General features: G+C 40.9%; 2 protein-coding genes across 3 annotated transcripts in view; both read right to left on the bottom strand.

Annotated features, from left to right (window-relative positions):
• Positions 1-1,121: 1,121 nt before the first annotated feature.
• LOC131885270 (mitochondrial import inner membrane translocase subunit Tim21-like) lies at positions 1,122-3,803 on the bottom strand. The gene is made up of 4 exons (XM_059233279.1): positions 3,330-3,803; positions 2,993-3,227; positions 1,398-1,500; positions 1,122-1,322 (listed from the first exon to the last, which is right to left on the bottom strand). Exons 1-4 carry the CDS (start codon positions 3,631-3,633, stop codon positions 1,233-1,235), a joined length of 732 nt encoding a protein of 243 aa, XP_059089262.1. The 5' UTR covers positions 3,634-3,803; the 3' UTR covers positions 1,122-1,232.
• Positions 3,804-6,153: 2,350 nt separating this feature from the next.
• Positions 6,154-12,148, bottom strand: part of LOC131885263 (diacylglycerol O-acyltransferase 1-like) — a 25,330-nt gene continuing 19,335 nt past the window's right edge. The window contains exons 5-11 of one of the 2 annotated variants that reach the window (XM_059233231.1): positions 11,891-12,052; positions 10,070-10,222; positions 8,502-8,646; positions 7,427-7,535; positions 6,948-6,992; positions 6,541-6,870; positions 6,154-6,446 (exon numbers count right to left, since the gene is read on the bottom strand). In XM_059233231.1, coding sequence (XP_059089214.1) covers positions 6,264-6,446; positions 6,541-6,870; positions 6,948-6,992; positions 7,427-7,535; positions 8,502-8,646; positions 10,070-10,222; positions 11,891-12,052 — 1,127 coding nt within the window. In that variant the 3' untranslated portion in view covers positions 6,154-6,263. Of the gene's footprint in view, positions 6,447-6,540; positions 6,871-6,947; positions 6,993-7,426; positions 7,536-8,501; positions 8,647-8,964; positions 9,139-10,069; positions 10,223-11,890; positions 12,053-12,148 lie in introns of both variants that reach the window. The other variant, XM_059233230.1, reaches the window with a different exon arrangement.

The raw sequence follows: 12,148 nt of genomic DNA, 5'->3' as shown, positions 1-12,148 counted from the left end.
TCCTGCTGTAAGGGGATGATTTAACCAGTCTTTTCCACAATGCCAAGCCAGCAGACTTATCGCACGCATTGCAATACCGTCTATAGAAACCTGGTTTGTTTTCTGTAGAAGCTCCTTATATTCCACGTGTTTTCTTGTTGGTATATTCAAGGCAGCTTTCATGGCCGGGGATCAGGGAGAACGTATCTTCTTCAAGACTGGATCATTCGAGTCGAGTGCGTCTGAAATGACCTCAATTCCGTATCTGAGTTTTGATGTAAAAAGTGGTTCAATCATTTCCGCGACCACCACTGATGGAAGCTTCCAAGCTAAGCGACGCAGAATTCCGATTCTCTTCCGTAACTCGGGCTCCAAATTATTTAGATGGCACTTCCAAAATAGATTTTTGCTGAAAGTGAAACCAAGAAGCACTTCGGCAGTTGATTCTTCTATTAGAGCGTTTTCTATTTGCAATGGCTCATCCATGGATCTCCCAAACATGAGAAACTTTGTTTTTGATGCATTGGCAGCGAGGCGAGAAGCTTTCGTGAACTCTAGGATTTCAGCTGCCGATATCATCAAGCCTTGACGCACTTCTTCTTTCGTTTTGGCCGATGTGTAGCTGTTGGTCAAAGAGACTTGATACAAAGAGATGAAAGGTTGAAATGACGCAATTTTACCGGAGTCACAAAATGAAACCAGGCCCCACTGGTTTGATTATCTCTTCAATCTGATGTCTACGCTAGTCAAAAGAAAAAAATACTCTCAAAACTTTACTAAAAACAACAGGATGGCACAAATGGAGAAGGTTGGCATTCTAGCATTTCATGCTTCATTTACTGCTAAAATTCAATTTAGCAAATGAAAGTATTCTTTGGCAAACAACCACACAAATTCGATCATATTACAATAGTTACCTATCTATCCGTTTATCATTGTCTGCATTGCGTAGCGGGGATTAAAAAAAAAATGTAAAATATGTTTTATAACGCTAAATCGAGATAATCTTTACTTTTCGCACTTCGGAAGAAATTGTATATATTAGACTTGCAATGGGGCATTCGTCCACATCTAGGTATCGATTGCAAACGTATCAACCTGGGCATTTTTCAACACTAAAATAAAATACTCGTACAAAAGGACACAATAATAGGGTTCTTGATATATTCCCACGTCTGGTTAAGTTACAGGATGTATAATTCCGATGATGGCATTGGATGTAATTTCATGCCTGGTTTTTACGGTTTAGTGATCTATCGATTGTCCTCAACCACGACCGATGTTGCTAACAAGTCATCTGCCGTGACAATGATAAACCTGGTCTTCATGGAGCCTGACTCATCCTGGAACATGGATTCGAAACACGCACGCCATAGATTAAACTCAGCTAGCCTAATAATGATCAATTGCGCACTCACCTCTCGGGCATCAATCTGGGCCGTGCCCCGTTTCCTGAGTCCTTGCAAATAGAACTGAACCCGGATACCTTTCCGTCCTTCCTTATCTACATACTCAACATGGCTGCAATTGAAAGGGACCAAATGACCCACAGATTTTCTTATGACGTTAGAGTATGATTACTTCAAGGTTTATTACGATTGAGATCCAGATCAGAAATTTTCACTTTCAATTTGATGTTGTTCACTTTTTGAACTTATTAAGCCTTACTTTGAATGTAAATGAAAAACAACTGATTTGGCTAGCCTTGGAATTGGAAGTTGTTAAAGTCCGACTTTAAACTGGCCACTGAATCTTCGCCAATATATATTCCTTGCGAATATTTGAAGGAAGCAAAGGAAACAAGGAAAGAGCCCGATAAAGAAGAGAGTTGGACCTCTTTGTTCGAACTAACCTGTTTTTTATAGAGCTGGCCCGTGCTCTCAAACTCATGTTAAGCCGCTACAATCACTACAATTGACTATAAAACCTGGGTGGGGACAAAGCTCATGGATGCTTTTGAAAAAGTGCAGTTTTGGAATCAATCATTTGGGACCAGATGGTAGAATTTGCCGAGACAAACGGGCTGAATCTTAACACTCAGCATGGCTTTCAGGCCAGGAGATTAATATTGACAGCGGTCCTGTCCATGTTGATTAAATGGAGGGAAGAGCTCGTATGCCATTCATATGAGGGTGGCCCGCTGCTCGGCCTGAATACATTTTTTGACACTACGGATGAAGATATCCCTTGTGGCAAGCTCAAAATCGTGAGAATTACAATGACATGGGATTTGTTGCCCTTGTTATGTCTTTTCTACGGGAACGTTATCAAATCGTCACCATTGATGGTGGAGCCTTCTCGCCATTGGAACTTGTGGATGGATCACCACAGGGCTGTACCCTTTCGCCCCAAGCCCACTATGTCGGTGGGACAGAACATAAATGAGGCCAAATCATCCTCTTGTTGTTAAGCTATGAGATCTCTTGGGATCTCTCCAATTCAAATCACATTGAGACAACAACGAGGACCATAATCCAGGGCCTGAGCGTGCTTGGACGTTGGATGGCTCGTCTCTCCCAGAAAATACTTCTACTTTTCATTCACCGTCTGGTCCTATCCAAGTTGCGCTACCTACTCAAAGGCTATATAGCGAGATGTTATTTCGTTCAAGGCCCTAATACTATATTACCCAAGGGTAGATTTTATCTAGGTCCTCTAGCAAGCTCCTAGAATCCTAGCGTTCCTAACGCAACTAATTTTGTATCATCGGCCTTTGAAGATATACCAAGATCACTACTGAGTTAAGGTGCTGAGCAATGAATATTATGAAAAGGAAAGGACCCAAAGGCATTCTCTCTGGTACAATCGATTGGACTTAACAAAACCACTCGGCCCTTCCTCCACTTGATATGTGCCTGATTGTCCCTCAATTTGGAGGCATTGGAAGGTTAGTTGGACGACCATCTCTGGTTGCACAATTAGCCAAATGCCATGCTCTTAAGACGCGGGTTAAAGGTCAAATGGCGAGAGGAAAGGAAGGAAGGAAGGAGGGGTGGACTCAGTCGGTTCTCACCTGACGTGCCTTCGTCGACCTCGACGGGTTTCCTCACCAAAGGCTTTGATGGGCTCACCCAATAGGTCTTGCACCCGTGGATGTTGGACGCATTTTTCCGAGGCCATTTGAAAAAGCTTGACGGGTGAACTGGAGGAAAAGAGCTCGCTGAACACGGTGTACAAGACCACAGCCGTAATGCCCACTCCGATTACGATCACACTGCCGTAGGTGGCCGTCTTCACGTTCTCTTTGGCTGCTCAGCCCAATCATATATGGAGAAAGAAGCTTGAGGTTTAATAGGTCCTGCTCAGGTGGAACAAGAAATCCACCAGAACACGCCGAAAATGAGCCGCACCTTTTTCTTTAAAGCCCACTTGTAGGGTCTGATTCGCTGTGGCATCGGGCTCCACGGGTGCGGGCGTGTCAGAACCTGGACGGCCGGAACTGAAAACCCCCCTGGACGGACATTGAAGGCCTCGTCGTTGAATGCCGGCGAGCAACGAAGGACCACGGTCTTGGACCAGACCCGGGTCCAATCGAGCAGCCACTCTTGCCTTCACCAGTCGGTGGGGACTGACCGGCCCTGGGAGACAAACAGTGAGTGGCAGCCGGAGCAGTCCGGGCGGACGACCAGTGGCATGCAATATGAAATGGGACATGTCCCTCCTTGGGCGTGTACACGGTCCTCACCACTCTGTCTCTCCCTTGGTAGGGTCTCTGAGTCTCAGTTTGAGCCTGCCTTCCTTCCGGAGCAGAAGTCAAGCCAATCAATGTATACAACATGTACGTGTACATGTACATACGTCCCTGTGACTTGCAGTGCAGTGGGCACAGCCATCCATCCATGCCAATATGTTGTTTGGATCGTAATTTGGCCACAGTCCGTCCGTTGGCCCCGGTGAGACGCAAGTTCTACAAGCGAACCTCTCAACCCGCTTTTTCACAGCCTGCGTCGGCCGCTTTCACTCGTCGATTGTTCAATGTTTGATTGTTCGTTCATCTCTATTCTCAGAGGATTTAAATCTGACATTCTATTATGCTCGTCACTGGTTAGATCATAGGAGAGGAAACATAAGAGAGTAAAAATTGAGTGTGTTGTGGTGTTTTACTGCAGCAGAATCGGCTAATAGAATGGTTAGATCTTTCTTCAATGCGAAAGGCAACCTGGAAGCCAGCCACTTAATGAATGGTCTCTCCGGTTCCGGGGGATGTTCTGGTCCTTCTAGAAACATCATTGAATGAAGGTATGATGAGTTGATGACGAATGAGAGAGCTCTCGTATTGGATGAGGCGAGGGAACTTGGGACTACATAATGTTTAGAGAAGGATAGAAGGGTCTATGATCGACATTTGTCCCCACCCAGGTTTGAGGGTCAGGTTTGTGGTGATTATAGAGGCTTAACATGCGTTTTGAGAGCACTGCCCACCTTCAAAAAGCAAGGTTAGTTCTAACAATGAAGTCGTTCTCTAATTTTTCTTGGGCTCCTTCGTTGTTCAAGCTACTTCCTTCCAATGTTCATAGGGAATACGTAGTGTAGGTGTTGAGCCAGGAGTATCTTGTAAGTCAGACATGGGCAAGCGTCTCGTCCAAATTCTTGATCAAGCCAATATTCAAAGGCTAGCACTGTACTGAGGATTTTAGATCATATCAGAATATGACAAACAACTCTCCTTGCCTTTGTAATGGTAATGCACAAACTAATGTGGCTATCAGAATTTGGCATCTTTGATACCAGTCCTTACACGTAGATGCCTGTGCTCAACTGCTTGAACCGAAGAGTGATCTTGGATCGAGAAATCATGTACAATGGTATAATCTTTTCTTCATCCAAGATTCACTCCTGCCCTTTTGAGAATTGGAATCAGATTTGTGATGTAATTCTAATTGAAATTACAATTATGCAATTGCAATTTGTGGCCATCCAAATGACATGAATTAGTAGGTTACGGGAAGTACCCTACCCAGAGTGTTCACAACACTTTGTGCGAAATCCAAATCAATTTATACGATGGCTAGAAGTAACGGCCATCATTTCATTTCGAATTTAAGAAAAAAGTCTGAGAGCATTGAGCATTTCTATAGGTGCTTAAAAGACATTTAAACGAACAACCAAAGAAGAAGTTCTTATCGTATTGCTCGATATGGCCTTATTTTGCGACCACCATAACCTTCAAACTATGATGAACTCGATCATGGTTGGTAGGGGAGAACGGCAAGTAAACTACAGTATACTCCTACCATTCTACTTATTCCCAGAGGCTATCGAGGATATCTAAAATCTTTTGCGAAGGTTCTTGACACACTATTTATCCCGCTCAAAGACAATTTATGGTGGCTTCGCAAAACTCACTCCTTTCAGTTTGGTAGTGTAAAATGAGTATGATTTGTGTGAAGAGAACCTTGACAGATGGCCGAACTCAAATATTCAGGGGTAATTTTGATTTTGATACTAAAAATCGGTTCTGTTTTAATAGTATCTTGGCCCTTCCTTTAGTTGCAATTGCAATTTCTCTGTTCAACTTGTGAAGCAAAGGGCAGAGTAGAAACAATAGTCACAGTTGTACTGCAGGATTTTTGAATGCTTTTTAACGTTCAAAAAACATCTCAACGTAGGATTCATTCAAGTTCGATTTGACTTTCCCTTGCTCTATGCTTTCACTTTCTTTCAATCTTTTCTCCCTATTGCTCAAAGTTAAAGCATTTCACTCATCCTTCTACCTTGTTTCATTATGTGATAAATTGACAACTGGAACATAAATGTCCCATCAATACCTGTTGCTCATGTAGGACATACTAAAAATGAGTCCAAGCTTTTGAAGGATCAATGCCCATTTGATCAAGATCAAAATGGATTTTTTTCCTATTGCCATGCAAGGAATAGGGTCAGCATTCGAATACATTTTAGAGTTTATCAAGTTCATGCAATGAGTAATGACGAAAAACTAAAAAAGATTCGGGGAATAATTTGTTGCTTTCAAGATGCTTCCACAACACTTTGATTGCTTCCCAATCAAAATGGTCTGTCCTCATCATGTAAAGTTGAGCCATTACATAAGCACTACATGAAATCATTGCACATATTTCTAGTCAGTAGAGGATATCTATTTTGTGCGTCAAATCAAAGCAATATAGCAAAGGCAACTAAGCCCTAGGTCAAACCTATTTCTATGTTTGAACATTGATCAAGCATGCATTTTATTCAATTGATAAGACACGCCTGTACTATACGTAATGATTGATAGATATTAAAATACATCCGCTTCAGGATCGACGATGTCACGCGAATGCCTAGGCGTCCAGTTGGCCAAAATAGTTGATGAGTTCGCGACCATAATGCTCAACCACAAAATCGTGGTAGTACATCATAACGGCCAAAGGCTGGCCTATGATCAAGGATAGCCACACGCAAATGTTTCCTGCTCGTGGCCCAGCCACACGCTCCAACCAACTGGACAAGAAAATCAGCGGAATCTGGAAATCAAGCCACGCGTGTTAGAACATATATGGGATAACTATGATAGACTCACGTCCTCCCAAGAGAGGACAATTTTCTCTAGTTTTGCACCTGTAAGAACATGCCCATGAAGGCGTACACCTTGAAGACCCGGAGAGGAACCGAGATTAGATATTCATGGAAGAAGGCCGAAATGAAGAAAACAATCACTTGGGCTGATTGTACCGAGTAACCGCTTTTCAGAACGGGCTTGAAGATGTGGCGAACGCACCAACGATGTACGGGCAGGTTCCAGTTCTTCCAAAACGTGAGAATATTGTTGGCGTTCCACCAGTCCCGATAGAACTCGCGATCAGCGAAGCCCAGGATTTCGCCCATCGTGTTCAAAAATGAGTGGAAAATTAGATAAAACCAAGTCAACCAGATCAAATGATTGGGAATCTGAAACGAGAAGTCAAATAGTTCGAATTTATTGGGTCTTTTCTTTCGTATGTAACAACCGGCTTGCGTATACGTACGGCGATTTTTAGAAGTCTTTCTGCCGCATTTCCAAATTCCAGTCTCTGTGAAAGATATAGAAAATTGGTTTGCTTCTCGACCATTTGCTCTTGGCTATAAATAATTAACTATACTGCATGGCATGTTAATAATCAACCACCTCCGTTTTAGGAGAGCTTTTATTATATGATCGAATAAAAAAAGCAATGACTACTGAATTGAAATATACGAAAACCTAAGAATGCGGGCTTAACCCATCAAATTGCATGGATACAAAATAGAGTTTAAAATTCCTTATTTATTTTCTAGCTAGAAATTCATTTAGGATGGACAATAACAAAAAAGTCACACTTGTAGATCATAGCTTAAGATAAAGCGTGTTACATTCGTCCAAACATTGGGACTGTAGCAATGTTCTTAGATACAAGCAAGGACCGTTTACCGTATGATTGTCGGGTCATTATACATGTGTTTAAAGGAAGATTGTTAGGTGACTCACGGAGAAAGGAATTAAGGAGTTGACCACACTTGGAATGATCCATTGTTGAATCAAGGCCAGAGCGATATTCGTGCCAGCAATCACTTCAAGAACCCGTCTCATGAGAAAGCTTAAAAAAAACAAGAACAATTCATGAATCCAAATAGGGAAGTCCTCCCAGTGTCAACGAAAGATCTGACGGCATTATAATGATGATGTGGATTAAAGGGTGAATGCTCCACGCATTATATTCATTTCATTATAGTACAAATTATCACTAACTTCTTCTAAAGTGGATCAAGTGTGCATTTCAAAACTCAGGTGTCCCAGAACTGCAATGACCTTAGGATATGCTTCACTTTGGAGAGGCAGTGTATCAAAGAACAGTTTTAGCTTAAAAGCAAAGAGCTGAATCATGAAAATATAAACGTTTGCCTATTAAACGATGTTTAGATTTAACACCAATTTATCAAGTAAAGCGAATGTGTTCGATAGTGGAGCGACTGATTAAATAATGTCTAAAACCATCACTACCCTTTGAGATGAAAAAAAGGGCCAGATGAAGTGCAAGATTTGACAACGACCTAAAAGGTCAACAGCTTGTTTTGAAGTATTTGCTTCAGAAGAATATGTTCTATCAACAACTCCAGCTCTTTTTACTGAAGGTGAAACACGAGGTGCTTGTTTGGCAAAGTCAAATCGTAGTTCAGGTTAATTAGCTTTACATATAAAAAAATTCACAATTTGAGTGGTCCACTTAAAAATTGTTCAATTGAGCAACTTCTGGAAAGCAAGGGGTTATACGTGATCATTCGCAAATTTTGGCCTGGATAAAGAAGACTCTGGAGTACCATTGAAATAAGTTTCCATTGTGCCTAACGTCCAATAAGCAAGTGTAATAGTGGATGATTTGTATTGCGTTTCCAATGCACTCAAATAGCCAAACCTGGGACGATATTCCATCCAAGACCAAATTTATTCACAACTCGCACTACTGTCACAGATATTCATTTGTGGTATCTGTTCATAAACTCAGGACCATCGTCTCACATGAGATACTAAATGCTTCAAAATAAGTTATTTGTGCCATACTTACAGTTTCCGTACCCGTTGCATTTTGGGGAAGTTCAATTCATAGCAAAGGGTTGGAGCTAACCAGAAATAATAGATATCCATGATTCCGAGATTTTCCGGATAATGAACTATCTCTTCTTTTCCTCGTCGTCCCATTACTGCCCCGCCTAAAATGAGTCCATATTTTGTTCCACGAAAGGTCAGTTAATGATCGTAATTCAAGCTCAATGATAGAAATGGGCCTGAAAGAACTGGGAAAATTTGCGAAAACTGAAATTGACAGATCTCTTTTGTGAGCAAATTCTGTTTTTTTTTTCAGAGTTCATCACAGGAAGGGCGTGATGAGAAATTAATACAGCAAAAAGCAGGCCATGTCAAATTCTGTGTCGTGCAATTTTTCCCCAGGATTGATTGTCAAGGAATTCTTGAATATTTGGAAAAAGGTAAGAGTGATATCAACGATTTTGACAGTCGCAAATACATACCAAGCTTGAACCTCACCGAGGTGTACATCTCGGCCAAAGAAGGTGATCTCACCCCACGTTGGAATGACCTTTCGGCATGTTTCGTGTGGTTCCTACACCAATAATTGACTTGAATGTACGAGACCAATTTTAGAAGCAAAATGGAGTACACACTGCACACGATGGTAGCGTTGACTGTATGAATGGATGAAGTGGGGAGACAAATGAAAAGAGAAAGAAAGACGGAGAGAAGTGTGGATGGGAAGGAATTACAGTAGTATTGCGTAGTATGCTAGTCAATAGAAATGCAAATTAGAAACAGAGGATGAGTTGGATGTTTGATATTGGTTATCTGTGGGCATTCTAATTACTCTTTGAACCCTCTCATAATGGCGGCGACTTCTTATGTTGGGTCTCAATCAACGATTGATCAATAGGAATGCTTGTCTCGCATGTTAAATTGAATATCTTGCTTGGACCAGAACTTTTTTTCCGGATTTCCTTACTTGTACTGGGAATGAGATCCACAGCACTTCAAGACGAACACAATCATTTACTTAACGTTATACAATATCTGATTCACCAACGAGTTAGAGTTGGTAGATCTGGCTAGCCCTTGAATGTAGGTTTGATTTTTGAATTTTGGTGAAAAAATTGTCCAAGTCTGACTTAAATCCTGCTACCGGATCTACAATGCCTACGTATTGTACCTATTATGCCTGTGACTGACCTTAAATTTAGTGACCGAATAAAGATTCCGTTGACATAATAACATGAGACCATGAGGCACTTACATTGTTAGAAAAGAGACACAATCGTGTGTTAAAATGTGTTGGTCTAGAATGACAAATATGTTTTGCTTGGCTTTCAAAAGCCGTAATTGAGAATAGTCAGTAAAAAGTGTACAACTTGAAGAGTTGTTTTGTTGACATGTAAGTGCATTTGTACGTTAATCCATGACGTTAGAAAATTGTCAGAACAAAGGATTCAGACTTTGGTGACCTTTTGTAAAAAAAAGCGCACAAGAAAATAAGGACGAATGATGCCAGAAAGTGTCTACTATATATGTATACAATAGATGTTGAAGACAGCTAACTGAATGTACAAAATATGTAGAATAGCCTGCCTTCTTGATTGATCATGGGGACGGGAGCAAGATTTTGGTTATTTCTCGAGGTATCCGATCGATACTTCAATCGATACACTCGATTGGCATCAGCGAAAGACCAAAGCTTGAAAAATGCCACGGAATTCATGATCACAACCAAAAGAAACGTCACTGAAACACGAAATCAAAACCTTGACCGCTGATGAAATCCTCGGCCTTTGGATTGAAATTGCTCATGATCGATTGACGATGGTTGCATCCATTCGTAGTTGAGGGAACAATGTACACAAGCTCAACCAAGAATGTTTTTCATTTTTGAATTGATCTTAATGTTCATTTGCATAGCTGCACTTGAATATTGTCCTGCTGATATTAAACCATATATCATAGAGTAGATAAATACATTCTCCCCTCTATATTCAAAGCTAGATGATCCAATTGGGCAGACCAATTGGGAACAAAGACTGTTGTATCAATCATCTAGAGCATTCAAAATTCCGAATAGTGTTCATGAAAGTAGACAGATATTGCTTCCGCCAGGCAAACAAGCACTCGTGAGAATTCAAGTCTAGGTATAATTATAATGCCCAAGCAAAACAATGATCATGTGGTGACGTGAAATTGTTATTAGATCGACAACAAACATGAAATACAAACAAGAGGGGCAATATGATACGTGAAAAGGACTCACTTCCAAGTGTACCGGGTGACCGTGAATACGCGGCCGATGATTGCAATAGCTAAATCATCTTAACGGGCAGAAATATGGAATTGAATTTGCTCACACACCTTGCGTCATGATTTAGGCATCCTTGTACTAAAAAAAATCATAAATGTAACTTTTTATCGAAAGTGCTCAATTACATGAAAAATTGGACGCAATTCCGCGGCCACCCGGTATATTATAAACCTAGATCAAGATTGACACTCCTGACGAATCGGCCAGGTCTATATCGATCGGATTTGCTGTAAATTAAGTAAATCAAATCTATATGTTTATTTCCCAAACACAATCAAATATGTTGTCAAATATTACCACTGAACATACGTTTCACTTTTCCTTATAAAACACACATTTAATGGAAGAGCGTTACAAAAACTAAATTCTCTTTTGAAGGCAGAGAGATCACAATTACAACATCCCTTTAAAAGAAATCAGGATTTTTTTCACTTAAACGTCGTAAAATGCACGTTGTGCAACAATATCAGCCATTAAGGATTGCTATCATTTTCCTCCACAACCCAAATATGAAATAGACCGTAATGAAATATTCATGTTCTAGCTCTTTTCAACGTACATTCTACATTTTCATGTCCGGGTTGCGTATTTTTCGGCTGAACTTCGGTGAGCTCCTCACCTTGCTTTTAAAATGACAAGGGAAGACAGACTATAAAAAGGCTTGGCAAGCATTTGGATATGTTTGTAGTTAGCCACAAAATGATTAAGAAAAACTCTTTAGGACTTTGTGTTATCCCTCCCTCGGATTAGCTCTCGTTTTCGGAGCATGCAATTGAACCAAAAAATGTCGCCACATAAAGAGCCTCTATTCTACGTATTAGTGACGAATGTGGCAATGCTGTTCATTAGGCATTACGAAGGAAATTTTTGGGTGCACAACAGGTTGAACCTACAAAACTGTATTAGTGCCTAATTCGTACATCTGCGTCTCACTCTGTCTCTTTGTTATTGAAAGACTGCCCAATGCTTTGTCAATCTAGTCAATAGGGCAAAAGCCGCTCTTAAATAATATACTAAATTCGCATGTACCGTATACAATATCTACTTCAGGATTTAAATCAACTTGCACCATACCCGCTGTGTCGGTGACAAGTGCTTACCTGGTCCTATGAATTTATATTTGAGATTAATGACCACGGGAGGAACCACCAGGAGTGAAATCAGGTTGATCACGTGCAAGGTACATCCCATGGTCCAATTGATCCAGTCGCGAGCCAATAGCTTCTCAAACACCAAACAAAGTAGAACGGTCGCGTTCGTATCTGCAAAAACAGGATATAATGGCAGAATCACAAATTCAGGCCATGAAGGCTGACACATGCGCTTAGCCAAAATTTATTGTAGTAAAAGGTACAGGT

This window comes from Tigriopus californicus, chromosome 8, assembly GCF_007210705.1.
Source record: "Tigriopus californicus strain San Diego chromosome 8, Tcal_SD_v2.1, whole genome shotgun sequence".
Classification (NCBI taxonomy): domain Eukaryota; kingdom Metazoa; phylum Arthropoda; class Copepoda; order Harpacticoida; family Harpacticidae; genus Tigriopus; species Tigriopus californicus.
Note: the sequence above shows the minus strand (reverse complement) of the source record. Positions and strands in the feature narration are given on the sequence as shown.